Here is a 21,261-nt window from a genome sequence, read left to right as displayed (position 1 = left end):
ACAGTGGTCAGCATTCATAGTGAATGAATTTATGGAGACACAACACACGTGTTACAATAATTACTTTACTTAACATTAAGCAACTAACAATCGACGTTTCGACCTCTGTATTGAGGTCATCATCAAGAAAACATACATATGAACAATATATAAACTACATGCTGCTGCACTATACAAAAGTAAAATGAATGTAAATGTTTGTTAATCATTTATCCTAGCCTGACCTCTGTTGGAGGGGAAAAAAAAACTACATTACACAATTTTTAAAGTCCTCTCATATTAAGATTTTCTTCTGTTTGAGGTTGTTCTGGATGCTATATGGGTTGAAGATGGATCCTCCAAATTCTTGGAATAATTAATCCATCATTTTTGTTCAGATTTGGATGATGTTTCAGCATTTCACAGGCTTCTTTGAATTTTCTTTCACACTAGGTTTTAGTGCAGTGTAGGGGACTTGGTGCTTTTCCAGTTAATTCTGTGACATGTTTGGGGTGCATGGTCTGACAGGCCTGTTTTACCATAGTGGAGGAATTTAATGTGCCGTTTGTGTTAATTTTTTCTAAATGCGATGGTGCATCCTGTTTCCTACCTAGGTAAGGTTGGTTACAGGTACACTGAATTTTGTAAATCCCTGGGTGGGCAAGATATGGAAAAGGATCTCTGGAGGAGCTAAGTAAATCTTAATTGAGTTAAGGGATATTACATCCCATATTGTTTCTTAGCTGAATAAGAAACTCAAAAGAGTTTCATGCCGAATATAGAAATTATATAAAGTTCGGTGATTCCAAGCATAAGCAAATACCTGGATAGCAGCAACTGACGCTATCCAGGTATTTGCTTGCGCTTGGAATCGCCGAACTTTATATAATCTCTATATTCGGCATGGAACTCTTTTGAGTTTCTTATTCGGCTAAGAAACAATATGGGATGTAATATCCCTTAACTTAAACAAGTTATATGTCACCGAATTGAAGCCTTTGGCTCTTCATATATTTAGTGAGTAAATCTTAATTTTGCTGGGAGTTTGAAGGTTGTCTTGATGTTGTATTTAAGTAGTGTTCTACCTATTTTTTCTGAAATACTGCTAACGTAGGGTATGGCTATGGCATTCTTGTAATCTTTTTTGCTTTTAATGGCTTTTTATGGAGGATCTTGCAAACTTTTTTTTTTTTATATTATAGCGAAGTTTCTAGCACTAAAACAACAAGAAAGCAACAGAAAATCTGGATGCAATGTCTAGAAGAACAGCCAATTACAAACCAACGAAACAAGAAGCAGCCAATTACTATAAGCGAAATTAGGAGCAATCAACCACCAACAGACCACAGCCAAATAATCAACAAATCCAGCTACAACCTTAATGCCGGAGAACTCTCGCTTCTGGAGAAAGGCTTGAACTATGCTATTGCATCGAGGTCAGTTAACAAATTAGATTTTATTTATAACATTGAAAGAGGTCAAAAATCCCTCCCCTCCAATTTAGCCGACAAAATATGAATGGAAACATCGTACATATTAAACTCTAATAAACAAATAAATTGCAACCTAACCAGAACAGAAAAATTAGCACTTAAATCCCTAAAAAAATAACACAGACATCATGATTACAGAAGAAGATAAAGGTAATGCTACTGCTGTCCTTGATTGTACAGCATACCTGGATAAAATGAACCTACTGGTATCTGACCACAACACATACCAAATGGTGAATTACAACCATACAAACTGCATCAAAAAGAAAACAACAGAATTAATCAAATCGGTGATCACATAGCCAGAGGAAACAACCAAAAAACTTATACCACATTACACCCATGCTCCCAGAATTTACGACCTGCCAAAAATACACAAAACAAACACACCACTACAACCAATAGTTGAAGGAATCAAAAGCCCTAATTATCACTTAGCCAAGAAATCAGCGGCCACACTCAAGGAGTTGGTAGGTCATTCCTCCTTCAACATAAAAAAAAAAACAACACTTCATGAACAAGATTAGAAATATCACACTCAATGACAAAGATTTATTAGCTAGCTTTGACATAACTGCCTTTTTCACTAATGTCCCAATCAATGATACTATTCTTCTCTTACAAAACATATATCTGCCCAATATCACATCCCTCTTTGCCCATGTACTCTGCTCCGGGTATTTCGCGTGGAAAGATAATTTTTACCTACAAAAAGAAAGTATGGCCATGGGCTCACCCACTTTCTTTCCCAATAGCTAACTTTCACATGGAAGACTTCAAGCAAAGAGCTCTAGATTTGGCAAGCCTAAAACCCAGAGCATGGCTCAGATATGTTGATATTTTTGCCATTTAGCCCACAGCCGCAAAACATTAAATACATTCCTAAGCCACCTGAACAAACAACATAAACGTATCCAATTCACCATTGAAATCAAATTTGTATATTAAAACAAATCAAACATTTCTAAAGTATATGAGGTAATAAGTAAAACAGCATAAACGGACAAAAAGCAGTTTAGAAAAATAAAACTTGAAGATGTGTATAAAACAGATGTAAAAAGTGTAAAAAAAAGTATTAAAATTCATAAAACATTCAGAAAAAAAAAGTTTTTAAAAATATATATACAATAAATTACCCTATCTATTCTTCTTATTTCAGGCTTCTCCACTTGTCACCAGCTGCCTGTTCTCAGATTCAACTCTGTATGATTCCTCTAGTCCTCCTTCTATAAGCCTCTTTTCTGAATCGCTTTCATAATAGTCCCTTTCCATGTAGCACTTTTTTTGTAGTGCATCATCATCAAATTCCCGCCATGTACCCTCAAGGGGTGTGATATGATAGTACTACATGAAAAATTTACATCATTACTAACTTCCTATCTACAATTTTCCTCCAAATCAGTCTGTTACTTGTCAAGACTCCAACATTATCAGATCTTATATTTCTATCGTCTAAGGCACTTTGTACCATATCAATCCATCTATATCTTGATCTTCCTCTGGGTCGTTTTCCTGCCAGACTGGCGGAGAACACTTGTTTTGCTAATCTTTCCTTGCCCATTCTGTTTAAGTGACCATACCACCTGAGATTAGCTCTGATAATGCATTCCTGGATGCTGACAATGTCAACTTCTTTCCTAATATCCTCGTTTTTAATATGATATTGCCATTGATGCCATCTGCTCATGCCTCTAATCTTTCTCAGGACTCTCATATCTGCGGTCTCTAGTCTTTGGTCAAGTGTTTTACTTCTGACCCAGCTCTCATATCCATAAGTTAAAACTGGTTTGAACACTGTCTTGTATACAGCTAATTTAGTGTTCTGACTAATATCTCTCTTAGTGTTCTGACTAATTTCTCTCTTATTCCATATGAATTTATTCAATTGACTTCCTACCATACCAGATTTGTTAAATCTGTTGTCTATTTCCATATTTAATTTACCATCTTCACTAAAAATCGTGCCTAAGTAGCTGAAATGTTTTACTTGTTCCACAGGTTCTCCATTCACAACGCAGTTGACATTTTCAACGATTCTGCCAATTTTCATTGTCTTTGTATTGCTGACCTTAATACCATATCTATTACAACAGTTATTCAATTCAGTCAGGGAATCTTGCAGACTTGTAGCAGATTTATTTAGAAGTATAACATCGTCAGCATAAAGCAAAAAGCTGACATTAACATCTCCAATTTTGATATCATGTTTAATACCACTTTCCTTCATAATGTGATCCATGTTGTTAATGAATAACAGAGGATAATGTACATCCTTGTCTCACACCAGATTTAACATTAAACCATTTTCCTGTACTACCATCAATTCTAACTGCTGATTTACAACTCAAATAAAGACTAAGTATTGCTTGATATAATGCCCCATTGACACCATATAACTGCAGTGTATTGAATAGCTTCTCTCTTGGCACCTTGTCATATGCCTTTTCCAGATCGACAAAACTTAAATACAGATCTTTGTTGTATTCCCATGATTTCTCGACTATTTGTCGTAAAGTGAAGATCTGATCCTGACAGCCTCTATTTGGCCTGAATCCAGCCTGTTCTTCACCAAACTTTTCCTCCACAACTTTTCTCAACCGTTTCTCAAGAATAATAGTATAAATCTTACCAGGAACACTCAGTAGGGAAATACCACTGTAGTTCTCACATTCGGTTTTCTTTCCCTTTTCATATATGGGTACTATGAAAGCTCTACTGCAATCATCAGGAATTCGTCCCTCTGTCCACGCCTTCTGAGCTGTGCAGTACAGCCACTGTAAGATTTTTATACCGCCATACTTAAGCATTTCTGGTCGAATATCATCTATTCCTGCTGCCTTTCCACATTTCAAGCCTTCGATGGCTTTTTCTACTTCAAGTATGGATATGTATTCCTGATTGTATGCCTCTTCAGTGTTTTTTACCAATGTGCTATCACTATTTGTTCCATTTAGCAATTTTTCGAAGTAATAACTCCATACTTCAAGGATATCTTTTTCTCCTGTTTTCATGTCACCTTTATCATCTCTAATTCCTTTGACAGCACTCTTTCCTCCATTTCTGAGCTTCTTCAACAACCTCCAGAATATCTTACCACCTTTTTGATATTTAATTTGTATGTTCTTGCCAACATCCTCCCATGACTTTTATTTAGCTAGTTTTACACAGTGTTTAGCTTTCTTACATTTGTCTCTGTATTCTCTAAGTACACATGCTGACATTTGCCAGGAATTTCTGGTATGCTTTCTTCTTTTGCTTCACTGCCTCTTTTACTTCCTGTGTCCACCATGGAGTTCTGATTTTTCTATCCTTGCAGACAACCTCACCACATGCCTCTCTGGCTGAATCAATCAAGGTTTTCTTCAAGGTTTGCCACTGAATCTCCAGGGTTTGGTTCCTGTTCTCAAACTCTTTCATTTTATCTTCAATAATCTTTGTGTATTTTAGTCTACAGTTCACATCTGAGAGCAGCTCAACTTTTATTCGCTTTAAAACTTTCTTACATGTTATTCTTTTCAATATGAAATTCAATTTTATTCTGCTCAAGACTAAATAATGATCACTTCCAATTTCAAATCCTCTGTACACTCTGGTGTCCTGCACCAGGGAAAAAACATCACTATCAACAATAACATAGTCAATAAGACTTTTCTTATTCCTTGCTTCTTCTCTCCATGTGAATTTGTGGACATTTTTATGTTGGAACATGACGTTAGTAATAATCAATTCATGTCCTGAGCAGAAATCCGACAGGTATTTGCCATTATTATTAGTTTTGCTCTTTTCTCCAAATTTTCCCAAAATATTTTGTATGTCTGACAATCACTACCTACTCTGCTATTTAGATCCCCAACAAGGACCAACTGTTCCTTTTTCATTATTAGTAGCTTTCTCTAGAGCCTCAAAAAATTCTTCCACTTCTACCTTAGCAGAGCCTTCTGTGGGACCATAGGCACAAATAAGTCTCATTGTCCAGTTTCCCATTCTGATATCAAATTGTCAGCCCATCCTCATTTGTTCAGTATCCAGGTAGATACCCAACAGGGTGCAGCATGAGAAGGTGAGGATTGGACATTAGGTCAGAAGCCCTGGTCTGTTCTCCGCATTCCTTTAAAGGCTATGTGGAGGTCTCCTCTCAGTTATACAGCTTTGACCCTTAAGCACCCCCATGCTTAAGGATTAAGAATTATGACCAGTTCATAATTCTCAACAGCCATTGTTTTGTCATTCTCTAGATGTGTCCATACCATTTCAAAGCACATGTCTCTATCTCTCTCCATAACATAACTAATATGCATATCATTTATATTAGAAGGTAAACATTAATGCTCTGCAAAAATTTAAAAACCAGGGTGACATTCAATGAGTCTGATAAAATCTGCCTTAGTGTACAGGACTCAGATAGATTATGAATATGACTAAAATAATGACTGGTAGTGATGCAATCTTATATATTTTAAAGCAAGCTCTATAGTGTACAGCTCATCTGTAAAGTTATTACATTCTAGTAGGATCTGAGCAAATATCATGCTGTCTAGAAGATGCCACTAGTGCAGATTTTGAACCATCTGTATAGATAGGTAAAAAATCTAGTTATTCAATTCTATGAGCTCCAGAACAGTGAGTAGACAACAGGAGGTGTGGAAATTTTTGGTATCCTGCAGAAAGAAAAAAAAACTACATGGTGGTACATACGAATACTGAAATGGAAGTGTTTAGTGTCTGGGCTACATAGTCTATCCCAATATCTAGGGCTTGTAAGTGAGCATTTATTTGCAAACCAAAGGGTCATATGGCAGTTTGATGGGTATTGTACAGATTCTCCCATGGTATACATAAAAACAGTTGGCCACCTGGGATGGTCTGGCAGAGACTTTCTTTTTTGTAGCATATAACAGAGACAACTGTTGACATCAAAGTTACAAAGGTGTTTTTCATTTGCCTCAACATACTTGGATGGTGAAGTTCAAAATGCACCAACTGCCAATTCTTATGGCTCGATGGTAAACAAGGTCTAGTCATTGTAGTATTCAGTGGCAGACCCTAGACTTTTGACCCATAATCAAGTTTCGATCATATAAGTGACAACAAAGGGAGTAAAACATATTTATTCCTGGGATACAAAACATATGTCTGCCTCACAAGAGGTGGGAGATGCAAAGGATGTTCATTGCCATGAGTGGTCAAGACCATGTCTGCAGAAAAAGTGCACATAAACTATCTTCTGCTGTGAAAATCTGAACCCATTTGCAAGAACCCATTTTGGATGACCACTAGCTTGCTGCAGCTGTCTTTCTATGATCCTACTGTATGAATGAAACAGAAGATAGTCAAGTATCAACACAGAGGGCATCACTTATGGTTAGAGGGAGTTGCTCGGTTAGCGAGTTCACGTTGATTGCAAAAAGCCTGACACTTAAAACTGAACTTCATGGCACCCCTTCCTCTTGCATGCATGGTTTGGAGAAAGCAGTTCCCACTCAGACTTAGATTGGTTAGATAAAAGGTTCTTGATAAAAAGGAGATTCCTTCTAAAACCAAAATTGTATATGTCTTTCAGTATTGCAAATCTCCAAGCAGTGTCATATGCTTTTTCCATATCCTAGTGATACTAGATACTTGCATTCAGTAAGGTATCTTTAATGGATGCCTCCAGCAGGATCAGATGATCAATAGTAGAATAATATTTTCAGAAGCCAGATTGTGTTCAGTAAAAAAGGTTGTTTCTCTCCATAAGATGAGAGGTAGCCATTTTTTCCAGAATACTGCACAAACTCAGAGCAATTGGATGATAGTTATTTGGAGATTATAGATCCTTCTTCCTGGATCCTGAAAGGCAATAATAATTGCCTTTTACCAGGTATCCAGAAATATACTCTCACAGAAAATTCTGTTGTAAAGACACAATAGTTGATTTATGGGTGATGGCGACAGATGTTTTGCCATCCTGTAAATAGATATTATCTGGTCTGATAGCAGTTGGACAGTACTTAAGTAAAGCAGCATTTCTTCTTTACTGAAGAGTCTGTTGAACACTCAAGTTGTCACTGGAAAAAAAGTGAATTTTCTATTTTTCTGTATTTACTTTTTTGGACATATTGGTTTATCTGCAATTGAGCTTTGAAGTCAATGTTTTGTTATAATCCACGACAATTCCATTGCAGGAATGCTTTCATTATTTCTTTTTGGTGGTATCATCCGGATTCCTATGCTGAGAGGTTTTGTTTCAATCGTCTTGTTTTTTTTTTTGTTTTTGTTTTTTTTGAGAATTGTGGACAACTGGTATAATCATTTTTTCTTCTGGAAATATCCAAGATGCTGTCAAATTCCACTCCCTCTAGGACAATCAGTAAATCAGTATAGTAATTGTTTTAACTTTCTGAGGGTGGAGCAGAAGTTGACAAGTCTACTAAAGGGTTGGGGAGGTATGGCTTTGACCTTCTGTGATACATGTTCCATTATTTTTTTAATAAGAGGATTTTCCTGTAGTGGGACCATTTTTGGCATATCTTGAGAGTCCATATTGATTTTTCTCTTTAATTTGTTCTAAGGAGATAGCGAGCAAGTCATATCTTTCCAGGATGTTATAGTTGTTAGAAGTGACATATGTATCAACATCCTGACTGATACTTTCTTTATAGTTGCCTTCTTGGCATAAGATAGTTTAGCAGATGTTGTTGCTACTGTTGTGGTATACTGCCTCTTCACCTCTTGACAGGTGATACATTGCTGCTTTTAATTTTTATCTCATTTTTGTCTTTCCACTTCAGCATGTTCAGGAGTATGCTGGGTGGTCTCCCTTACAGTTAGAGCATTTCATGTGTTGCTATGATTACATTCTTTATTCTCATGATCTTTACTGCCACAACAGGAACAGATGGCAGAGCCACAACAGGAACAGATGGCAGAGCCACAACAGAAGTTTGAGAATGACCATATTTCTGACATTTAGAGCAGCATAAAGTTTGGGATATAGAGCATTACTAGACAGCTGGGATAACCTGCTTTGACAGATGTTGGCAGTTTTGGCTTGTTGAATGTAAGGATTCTGCTTATGGCTGTCAATCCTTGGTCCTTGAGTTCAGAGCAGATCTCTTCATCAAGAAAATCAAAGAGGTTACCCTCAAATATTTCACTTCTGGAAAAGTTCAAAGCTTTGTGAGAGGTGACTTTGATTGGCAATCCCTCAATACATGTCGCACAAAGTGGTTTTTCAGCATTAGAGGATTTACTACCAGATTGTTACTACTTTTGTGGCATAAGGCTTCTTCACCTCGTAATAAGGGGATGCACTGCTTAGTCTTTTTTTTTTTTTTTTTTTTTATTTCCTTTTCATTCTTCCACCTTTGGCATACTCAGGAGTAGGCTGCATGATCTCCTTCACAATTAGGGCATTTCGGTGTTTTGCACTTTCAATCTTTGCTCTCCTGATCTTTACTGCTGCATCAGACAGAGATGGCAGGAAGAGCCATATCAGGTAGTCTGAAAATGACCATACTTCTGACATTTAAAGCAGTGCAAAGGGTTAGGATGTAGAACCTAACTGGACAGCTGAGATAACTTGCTGAATGTAAGAATGTTCCTGGTGGGAAACCAGGTGTCCATTCCTATCTATGAGGATTCTGCTTATAATTGTCATTCCTCGTCCTTCAAATTCAGAGCATATCTCTTCATCAGGAACGTTAATGAGGTCACAGTCTGATATTTCACATCTAGAAAAGTTAAAAGTTCTATAAGAAGTGACTCTGATTGATATTTCAACAACAGATGTTACACAAGTAGTTTTTCAAATTGATTTGCTGTTAGTGAATGAAGTTTCTTGATTAATTTTAGAGATCCTGCCAATCCTTTTGGATGAATAAACGTGATATTTTTTTATGGATGTTCCCCCTGTATAAGAAAAAGGGTGTATTTGTTGCTGTCTCTCATGTTTGCATGGTTTCTGAACTTCGTTGGACTTAATGAGCCCCCCCCCCAAAAAAAAAAAACAACAACAACAAGAGGATGAAAAATTATTCCTTCTCAGGAGGAAGTAGTTAAGCATTAGAGCTCCCCACAAGCAGTGACTATGCTCAGAAGTAGAATGCCACACCAGCACCACAGTAAGCCTTGGGCCCTGTCCCCAGACCACAGGAAAAGAGACTTACTGCAACACTGATTACCCCTTGCAGATAAGCCCACCAGCTGAATGAATGAATCTAGCTGGACCATTAATGCCTGTCTTGCTGAAGCAGAGGCCAAAGTAGTGCAAGACTACAAGGCCCTTTATGATTGTCCATGGATCACACCATGGATATCAGTGATTTGGTCTGGTGAAAAAAAAGTGAAAAAAAAAAAAAGACTCAGGAGAGAAGCAGAATAAAAATAAGGGAAGAAAAGCATAGAAAAAGAATAAGGATGAAAAATGCCAGTACCATCACTGGGAGGTCTCCTCCACCACAAACTGGTGTCTCACATGGAGGAGGACCCAAAAGAAGAAAGTATGCTGCAGGAATCTGTTTTGGAATAATTATTATTTATCTTGTATGTTAATGATATTGGGAAAGGCTTAACTGGAGATATACAGCTGCCTGCAGATGATGCAAAGTTGAGAACTATATAAAGAGCAGAAAAGATGCAGCCTTACAGGAGGAGCTAAGAGAATATGTGAGCAAGTGAGCAGAGCTACCAGTTTAATGCTGCAAAGCAAAATCTTGAGATCTGGTAGGCAATGATGGGATGCAGAGTATACGATTAATGGAAAAATTTTAAAAGAAGTGGAAGAAATAAGAAATCTGAGAGTGGTGGTGGATAAAGTCCTGAAGTTTAGGAGGTCACACTGCTAAAACTGTGAGACCATCACAACAGATTATGACAATGAGGAAGAAAACCTTCACAAGCAAAAAAAAAAAAAAAAAAGAGGTTATGGCTCCTTTGTATAAGGCTTTGATCAGGCAGCACATGGACTATAGGCAGATCTGGTTGCCTGGTTTCAAAGGCTTAAGGATATCTTAATGAGGCTCCAGAGAAATTCACTAAGTTGGTGTTGGGTCTCGATATGAAGTACAATGAGGGAAATATATGAGTTTATATGAAATTCTAATTTCCCATACATGTGCTAACTGTTTTTTAAGATCTATTACAGGTAGGGGGAGAGATGTAAACTATTTACTAACCAAGCTAACAAATGGGTCTGAGAGTTGTGTTACAAGTCAAAGACAGGGGATCACAAATATGACATCAATGGCAGAGCACATTAAAAATGATAGAATCATTAAAAATATAAAGATAGAAACGAACCTGACATTGTTAACAAGGAACATGTAAGCAGAGCTAAATCTCAGATAGCATGGTCACTAAAACAGAATGGGAAAGGAAAGATTAGCAAAAGGGGTGTTTGATGCCAGAAAAAATTCCACAGATAGACCAAGATCTAGATGAATTGATTCAGTTAGAAGTGCCAGGAAAAAACTGAGATATAAGATCTGACAATACTGGAGTCTTGACATACAGCAGAGTAATTTGCAGGAAAACTGTCAACAGGAAATTAGTAATACTGCAATCCTATCAAAATCTCCAATCTAATAACCTAATATGTCTATGTTCAAGTTTTAAAGGACACTCCCTAGGACTAATTATAATTTGTTACAATTTTTGGATGTTTGCTGAATACTTGGTTGTGTCTATGTATACAGCTATTACCATATAGCACTCTTAAGATGCTGATGTAAAGTTTTGCAAAATATTAGCAAATCTACTAAAGTCTGGTTTATTAATCATTTAAAAAACAATTTTTACCTCCAAAAAACTGTCCGGTAGCTGTACTCATTCTCCATTGTCCCTGATAAATTCCTGCCATTTGTGGGCTAACCATTTCCACTGACACATCAGTCATTTCCTGAGGTTTCAAAGCATTTACTAGAACTCTGTCCTCATGTGCTAACTGATCTCCAGAAGTAAACCTTAAACAACAACCAGGAGGCCACACTTCATTACCTGAAAGAAAATTGAAAAGTAAAATATAATAAGATAAAAGAAAAATGCATTAAAAGCTGTATAATATGGATTAAAAGCTGAATAATATGTATAATAATACATATGCTTAACACGTTCGATGCTATGCTACTTTGTCATAGTTTGTTCCCATACGCCAAGCAATTTCACTTCTTCAAGGTCAGTACGGGGCGGTAAGCGACATACGAGTATACTCTTAGTTGGCTTGTGTGGAGCATATACTTTCTACGAGTATACTCATAGTTGGCTTGTGCAGAGCATATACCTTCTATGAGTATACACAGTTTTGCTGCTAGCTCCACAAGCCAAGCATTTTCACTTCTTCAAGGTCAGTATGGGTAATCTCGTTGCCGGCGGTAAGCATCATACGAGTATACTCGTAGCTGGCTTGTGTGGTGGCTCATATACCAACTACGAGTATACTCGTAGTTGGCAGCGAACGTGTTAAATGTAACAAAGATCAAGTTATGTTAACCTTTTCATCATTCAATTAAAAAAAAAGAAAAGAAAGTATCACCTAAGTCTTTAAAACTTATCAGTGCAGGCTAATTATAAATATCATAAAATCAACACCCTCATGTTTTTTTTTTTTTTTTTTTTTTTTTTAACAAAGAGAAAACATAAGTTTTGCATCAATACAAAAACTAAGGAAGAAACGTGTTGTTGGAATAATAAATATTAAAGATGATAAAGGAAGAAATACAGAGAATGTAAAAAGCTTTAGCAATTCTGTTACAGTTATTAGATTGATGGAAGAGATCAATTTGCATTTTGAATATGTTCATTAAATCAAGTGCTTTTTCAATTATTTAGTTGCATTTTCAACTATTTAGAAGATAGTTTTCTCTGTAAAGGATTGATATTTTGGCAAATGAAGAAGAAATCAAAACATCTAACAAGCAATGAATACATTAAACATTTTGTGTTCATGTTTTCAACACTGAAAATGTGTGAAAATATTTAAAGGTATGTTTAAATGTTTTATAGTTAGGTTGAGGGCTCATTATTCTTGTTCAAAGTAATATGATGGTATGGACAAAATTACACTGCACTGTTTATTGAATTGCAAAAATTAATGGGCTTTGATGTGCTTCTTTAAATGCATTTGTACAAGTCACTTATAAAATACTTTTTTTTGACAATATACTTTATATAGTTTCCTTCTACATATATCTTACATTTTGTTAATGCAAGCATAATCTTATATGTGTGTGTTGTTTGTGCGTGTATAGCTTGTATTACAATTGCACGTATGTGAGTGCAATTATAATACAAAATTAATAATGGAAAAAACTCACGTACAAAGATTATTTAATAGTATAATTTTCGCCTTCAGTACATGTTAAGCTCAAATTAAACAATAACTGACAATTCCAAAAAGCGCCACCTAAGTAGCTGGTGTAAGATAACCAAAAAAGGTCAATAAATTTCCTAAAATAAAATAAATAAAATAAAATAAAATAAATCAACACAATAAAAAGTTAGGAGAATGAAGCAGAGTTTCACGTTTCTTTATAAAGGCGTTCCATGAGGAACCGACTTTTGTGAAGAACTCTTGTGTTTCTCCAATGAACTCTATGTCTAGTGAAGATGGCATGTTCTGCAAGTCCAGACTTTTCAGGTTTAAAGTATTCAATATAAGATTGGTGTTCTTCTAGCCGAATAGAGGCAGATTTTCTCATTTGTCCGAAATAAGATAATCCACAAGAGCACGGAATCTGGTAGACACCTGGATGATTAAGATGTGGAAGCTTGTCCTTAGGAGAAGTGAGAAAGGTGGAGATTTTTCAAACTGTCGAAAGGCAACAAAAATATTCAGTGGTTTTAAAACTTTTGCTATACGTTCGCTGATGCCTTGTACATAAGGGATAGGAATGTGCGTTATTTCTTCTGTGTTTGAAGAGGAAGACATATTAAAACTACTCAAAGTTCTTTTAAGAAGCAATTCTTATAGCCATTAGATAGAAAGGAAGAAGTAATATATTGCAATTCTTTCTGTAAAAGATCGTCTGAAGAACAAAAGGAGTGGGCCTGATGAATCAGTGTTTTAATAGTTCCTGCCTTTTGACTGGGATGGTGATAAGATTCCGCATGGATATAATGGCCTGTATGAGTCTTCTTTCTATAAACTGAGAAATGTAGGTTACCATCTGGTTGGCGAAGAATTTAGAAGATCTAAAAAGGCTAACTGCTTATTTCATTCTACTTCTAAGGTAAACTTGATCCTAGGATGAAGTGTGTTTAACTTAGTGAGAAATTGTTGAAGTTCGTCGCCAACCAGATGGTAATCTACATTTCTCAGTTTATAGAAAGAAGACTCATACAGGCCATTATATCTATGCGGAATCTCATCACCATCCCAGTCAAAAGGCAGGCACTATTAAAACACTGGTTCATCAGGCCCACTCCTTTTGTTCTTCAGGCGATCTTTTGCAGAAAGAACTGCAATATATTACTTCTTCCTTTCTATCTAATGGCTATAAGAATTGCTTCATTAAAAGAACTTTGAGTAGTTTTAATATGTCTTCCTCTTCAAACACAGAAGAAATAACATGCATTCCTATCCCTTATTTACAAGGCATCAGTGAACGTATAGCAAAAGTTTTAAAACCACTGAATATTTTTGTTGCCTTTCGACAGTTTAGAAAAATCTTCACCTTTCTCACTTCTCCTAAGGACAAGTTTCCACATCTTAATCATCCAGGTGTCTACCAGATTCTGTGCTCTTGTGGATTATCTTATTTCGGACAAACGGGAAGATCTGCCTCTATTCAGCTAGAAGAACACCAATCTTATATTGAATACTTTAAACCTGAAAAGTCTGGACTTGCAGAACATGCCATCTTCACTAGACATAGAGTTCATTGGAGAGAGACAAGAGCTCTTCACAAAAGTCGGTTCCTCATGGAACGCCTTTATAAAGAAACATGTGAAACTATGCTTCATTCTCCTAACTTAAACAGATCTGACGGCTTACGTCTGCCCCCTTTATGGAAGATAGTACTTTATAAATCAGCTAATCTTTCCTAACTTTTTATTGTATTGATTTTTTTTTTAATTTAATTTAATTTTATTATTATTATTATTTTTTTTTTTTAGGAAATTAATTGACCTTTTTGGTTATCTTACACCAGCTACTTAGGTGGTGCTTTTTGGAATTGTCAGTTATTGTTTAATTTGAGCTTAATATATACTGAAGATGCCTGTGACACACAGGCGAAAATTATACTATTAAATAATCTTTGTACGCGAGTTTTTTCCGTTATTAATTTTGTAACGATATGTCTACTCACGGTATACCTCTTTTAAAACTTATTATAATACAAGCTACACATACAATCAACTTTTTACATAAGAACAATCATTGTCATAATAAGCTAAATAACTTACAATAAACATCTAAAAGCAATAGCAAATGAAGGTTTAATATTTAAAAATAAAAATTTATGACCATCTCAAGCCAAATTACACTCAAGAATAAAGAAAAGAATTACCTAATGTACACAAAGAAAGCAAACACTACAGATCTTCATGCAAAACAAACGGTTAATCCTTAATATTATAATAAGTAAGGCTATTTAATAATTTTAAAGACAGATAATAAATTTATTATTATTTCACATTAAGCAAGCAAACAGTATTTAAACTTTGAAACTTGAAAAGGTTTGAAAGTAATAGCTTATATAGTACTTTAAGATATTGCTTTCTTATTATACTTTCTTCAAATAATCTATAGCATGAAATGTCTCAGTATTACATTACTATACATCAACTTCAAAGAGTATATATATATGTGTGTGCATGCACATATGCTTTAATTAGTACTTTTAATTAAAATTTTATTGGTCTGATAATTGCCTTGAACTGCTGGTTCTCTTCAAGAATAAGCAGAAATCAAGACTACATGCATTCAGGTCTAGAAGAATTATCATTTGTAAGTGGCAAGGTTCAAGGTTTTGACTCTTCTTCTTCATGAAATAATACTTAACTAATGAAAAAAAAAATTAATAATAAGCTGTGCACAAAAGTTAATTCATTCATGGAATTAAACTTTCCACTGATGATGTAACCTTTCATAGAAAATCCTGAAATAAAGTCTAACTCTTAGTTAAGTTTCATATAATCAATTTCAAATGTATGAGGATGTCAGTTTAATACAGCTGTAAGATTCTGAAATTTCAGATCCATAGATGGGATGATTGCATCTTCTCTTGGCAGGGCAGGGCTATACTGGAAGAGGTAGAAGCAAAAGATCATGGGATGATGGTAAACAGAAATTTGAAGTTCAAAGAATATATTCCAAAGGTTGTGAAAGCAAGCCCAGAAGACTGCTGCAGTATATTGAGGAGGAAGTTGATAAGAGCATACTTGTAATACCTGTATAAAGCCTTGGGCAGGCCAAATCTGGATTATTGTGCTCAGACCTGATCACCAGAACTTGTAAGGAGATGAAATAACTTCAGAGGTAGATTAAAATGATATTGTGACTGCAAAACACAAGTTGTGAGAATTGACTGAGTGCAAAAATTTGCAGTTTAGTGGAAAGGAGACAAAGAGATGATAAAACTGAGACATTTAAACTGTTCAGAGGCATTTACCAAATTGATACTAAGGAGATATTGCATGCAGTAGAACATATGCTATCCCTGGAAACTGGGTAAAGATGTAATGAGTAAGAGGATAAAAACATTTTTGTATGAGGAGTGGCAGGATGATGGAATGCATTACTTGAGAGGGTGGTTAAGATGCAGACAGTGAACAAATTTAAGGAGTGGTATGATAAACTATGCTGTTTAAAGCAAATCTGCCAAGATGAGTCATATAACTCCACAGACATCCATAATAATAATAATAATGTAAAAGAGCCTCAACATTGTTCAGCACACAAAGACTGAATTGCTAAATTTTAGTACCTGAGTAAGCTAGGGTTCATATTAAAATTAAACACATTTAGCTAACATACACATATTACATTAGACTTTGGATAATAATGCTATGCATTTCCAAAAGTTTATCAACTATTCCTTTTCTGCAATTAGATGTTTCAATAAAAATGAAAACATCAATGAAATATTTCAGCAATTATATTCAACAAAAGTGAAATGAATTGCACTTTTCATAAATTGAGCAGTAACCCCTGCATAACATCAAAGATATAATTATGCCTGCACTTACTGCCTCAATTTGCAAAAGGTGCAATTCATTTCACTTTTGTTGTCACCAAAATATTCCATTATGATTACATTAAAAAAAAAATTTTTTTTCAAGTAATCATCATCATTGCAATACTGAAAAGTTATTTTTATTTTATTTTATAACAAAATTCATTTTATTATACAGTGAATTATACAACCTAAATGAGTCATACAGTGAGTTATTATAGAGTGGGCCCAATCTCCTGTTATTACTGCAGTTTGACTACACTCAAGATCAAAGACAGAATTCCAGAAAGAGGATAAGAAGAATGATAATGTTCAGAGGTGTTGTCTTTTAGTGAGGGCTGTTTAAAAAATTGATAAATGTATGTGTTCCCTTTTTAAAAAGGAATGTGGTTATTTCATTATTTTTGTGTGAGAATGATCACTCTAAAAACAAAAATTAAAATATCAAAAGATACTGGACAAGGTCTCATAGGGTATCACAAAGAAAATATTTTTTATGTTAATGCAGCAATACTAAATACGGTTATTTAGTCTATTTGTCAAATGCATAGTTACTGCAGGTTATCACAAAGGGAATCTTATTAATACTAATAAATAAAAATAAAATAAAATAAATTTTAGCCTATTTTTTCTACCCACTACTGGGTGAAGGCCTCTCCCATTGTGGGAGGTTTTGGGTCTACTGCTCCCATGGTGACCCAGTCCATATTGGGAGAGGACATAACAAACATCCATGCCTACGTGGGATTCGAACCCACAGCCTATTGGCTGGGAAGCAGATATGCTAACCACTCGGCCAGCCAGGCCGACTATTAATACTAATAATATGATCTTATTAATAATAATTATTTTAAAATAAAAAACAGAGCTCTATGTGACTGCACACAATAAGAAAATAAGACCTGTGAAAAAGAAAAAAAAAAAAACCACTATCCATTTGAGACATATCCTAATGAAGTGCAGCTTAACTAACAGATTTTCCTCTAAATAAACTTATTATGCTGCCTACTATATTCCTACATACATCTTCAAGGCCCACTCTTCCTAACTGGGTTGTGGGGGCAACAGCTGCAAGAGGAACTTCCAATGGTCACGATCCTCTGCCACCAAGCTCAGGTGTTCTGGTGGGATTCCCAAACGTGTCCACCCAAGGTTTTGGATATAATCTATCCAGCGAGTCCTTGGCCTTCCACGTGGCTTGCCAAGCCAGAGGCCTGCTGAGGGAGCCTCTCATGTGGCATTCTGACCAGGTGCCCGTACCAGCGTAACTGTGATCTCTCAACATGGAGAAGCAGCGGTTGAGTATTGAGGGTTTCCCGAATTGCAGAGCTTCTGACTCTGTCGAGTTTTGTCAGCCCCGCAACCCCTCGAAGGAACCTCATTTCAGCTGCTTGGGTTTGTGTCCACATTCTTTCGGTCATTACCCAACTCTCATGACCATAGGTGAGGATGGGGACATAGACTGTATTGAAGACAGCCAACTTTGCCTTCTGGCTTAACTCCCGCTTCAATACTACTGAACGGCCAAGCTCCCGCAATATTGAGCTTGCTAAGCCAATTCGATTATCTAGCTCTACGTCCCATTTTCCATCATCCGTGAATATGGAAAATGGGACCCAAGGTATTTAAACTTCTCCACCTGTCTCATTGGGACTCCACTTACATTTAGAGTGCACTGGGATGGTTGTCTTGAGACCACAAATGTTTCAGTTTTGGCCACACTGATCTTCATTCCGGCGTCTGCACAAACAGCTACAAACCTATCCAGGGTCCGCTGGAGGTCACCTGTGGAAGAGCTAAGCAGAACTAGGTCATCTGCAAAAAGCAGACGTCCAATGCTACATTTTCCAATTCTGACACACTCACAGCCTCGGCTGTGCCTATCAATCCAGTCCATAAATATTATGAAAAGGAGGAGTGACAGAACACACCCTTGGCGGAGGCCAACAGAAACTGTGAAAGGTTCAGACTTTGTACTGTTTACCCTGACACAAAACTCTGGGCATTCATACAGGGACTTGATGGCAGGTAATAGTTGACCATCCACTCCATACTCCTGTACTACTTGCCAAAGCTTATCCCGAGGAACCCGGTCATATGCCTTCTCCAAGTCCACAAAACATGTGTAGACATTCTTGGCATATTCCCAAAATTTCTCAAAGACTTGCCTTAAAGTGAAGATTTGGTCAGTTGTGCTTCTACCAGGACGAAAGCCACATTGTTCTTCCTGGAACTTTGACTCAACTATGCTCCTGCACCATCTTTCCAAGCACTTAGCATACACTTTCCCAGGCAGGCTGAGCAGAGAGATGCCACGATAGTTACTGCAATCCTTCTGGTCTCCCTTCTTAAAGACTGGTATTATTATGCCTGTCTGCCATTGCTTTGGTGCTCGCCCAGATATCCAAGCAGCCTGACACACTCGAGTCAGCCAGAGAACACCGTCTCGATTTAAGGCTTTTAGCATTTCGGGCCGAATTTCATCATCGCCAGCAGCCTTGCCCGATTTTAGCGATTTTATTGCTAAATGGACCTCTTCTGCTGTGAGACTAGTCATTGCCCCGATCTGCACCTTTTGGATGTCCACAACTGCTGGGCCACCCGGGTTAAGAAGGCTCTCAAAGTATTCCCTCCATCTGTGGAGGATATCCTTCTCAGTTGTTAAAAGTGCACCATCAGAGGCCTTAATTGCCCTTGCTGTGCACGATTTCCTCCCTCGAAGGCGGCGGATGGTCTGCCAGAATATTTTGTTTGCATTTGCATAGGATAAGTCTAATCTTTCTCCAAAGGATTCCCAAGCCTTCTGCTTTGCTGTCTTTACTGCCTTAGCAGCAGCTTTTCGTGCCTCAGCATACTGCAAACGCATCTCAGGTGACCTGATTCTAAGCCATGTTAGGTAGGACTCCTTTTTTGCCCAGACAGTTTTTCGGACTTCTTGATTCCACCAAGGTGTCCTTTTCTCACTGCCCGTTGCCACACCGAGCCACTTTCTGCCACACCATGAGAGTGCAGAGGCAGTGACAGCTGTTCTGAACAGCTTCCATTCCTCCTCAACATCTGCAGTATGCTTGGGAATCTCTTTGAACCTGGAGGAAATGTCATCTGCAAAATTCTTCCTCACAGCCTCATTTTCCAATGTCTCCCATTTCACAATTTCTCCCATATAGCTGCTTAGGCCTACCAGCGTTGATGGTAGCATCTGGTTTCTGAAGCCGTAGAGTGCACACAACAAGGTGGTGGTCAGTTGACAATTCTGCCCTTCTTCTCACACGACTGTCCAACACTGAGGAAAATAGGTCTGCTGAGACTATAAAGAAGTCAATCAGAGACCTTTGTTCTAGTGTATCCCTGTACCAAGTATACTTATGGACTTCTCGGTGCTGGAAGAATGTATTCATTATGGACAAGCTGTTAGTACAGCAGAAGTCCAATAATTTCAACCCATTCACGTTAAGGTCAGGGGCACCGTTCCTCCCAACCACACCCCTCCATGTCTAGCCATCTGTTCCAACATGTGCATTGAAGTCACCCATTAGCAGGACTGATTCCATGTCTGCCACCCTGTCAAAAGCAGCATCCACTTCCTCTAGGAAGGTAGAGTATTCTGACTCCAGATTAGGTGCATAGGCTTGCACCACAGCCAAATCATGGTTTTTCATCTGAAGCCTTAACACACATACCCGTCCCCCCAATGGGATCCACTCAGCAACACAGTCTGACAGCTGGGGGCTTGTGAGTATCCCCACACCCACCTGAGCAGACATTGTTGGGCTCACACCAGAGCATCCACCCCTTATCCAGGTCGACAGTTCCAGAGCCTCTCCTCTTGGTTGAAGAAAGCCCGACTAAGTCTAGCCGGTAGCGCTTGGCTTCCTCAATCAGTTCCAACTCCTTCCCTGTCAGAGAGAAGATGTTCCAGTTGCCTAAAGCCATAGTCTGGTGCCGTTGTCGTTGCCATTTCCATCCTTTTGCAGAACCATTTCTTTGCGCTGCCCCTAAACACCTCCCCAAACGGGTAGCGGGCCCATTAATGAAGTTTCCTCTAGCAGTGTGCTGAGGAGTGGTGTCTAAGGGAGACTGTAACATATTTTTCAAACAGGTCCCTCTGCCTAAAATCCGAACACGTCCCTTGGTAACCTGCATGATGGACGATGCGGTATGAACATTTTTTGATGGCCTGATCATGTTACAGTGTTTGATAATGTCCTGTTAGCACAAGACGAAATGACATAGAAAAATAGGAAAGATTCCCCTCGAATACTCTAATAGCATTCGGGGGAAGGAGCAAGAAGAGAAGAAAGAAAGAATCAAGGGACTAGTCTACAGATAATATAACAGATATATATTACATGAAGTAAGGCATGGTCCAGCATCAGGTACCTCGGGTTTGCCACACCCGTACTCACTAAAGTGAGCCCCTGAGGGCTAATATTAAAGTGAAATTTCTTCTTCATCTTACATTAAGTCTTAGACCTATTGTAATGATGTTTAACACATAGTTACTGTTAGTTATCACAAAGGGAATCTTATTAATACTAATAATATGACCTTATTAATAATAATTATTTAAAAATAATTTATTTTTAAATGATGTTACTGTAATCCACTGTTCCACCATTTTTAAGGTTTTCCCT

At 37.2% G+C, this 21,261-nt stretch overlaps 1 protein-coding gene across 1 annotated transcript in view; it reads right to left on the bottom strand.

Annotated features, from left to right (window-relative positions):
- The window catches only part of LOC150105858 (protein ILRUN), a 121,937-nt gene that overhangs the window by 33,371 nt on the left and 67,305 nt on the right, over positions 1–21,261 (bottom strand). Inside the window, exon 3 of the mRNA XM_090393630.1 lies at positions 11,250–11,447. Coding sequence (XP_090249756.1) covers positions 11,250–11,447 — 198 coding nt within the window. The remainder of the gene's footprint in view (positions 1–11,249; positions 11,448–21,261) is intronic.

This window comes from Typopeltis vanoorti, chromosome 6 (genome assembly GCF_054136105.1).
Source record: "Typopeltis vanoorti isolate ZY-2024b chromosome 6, IOZ_Tvanoo_1.0, whole genome shotgun sequence".
NCBI classification, from domain to species: Eukaryota; Metazoa; Arthropoda; class Arachnida; order Uropygi; family Thelyphonidae; genus Typopeltis; species Typopeltis vanoorti.
This window is presented reverse-complemented; position numbering and strand designations above follow the sequence as displayed.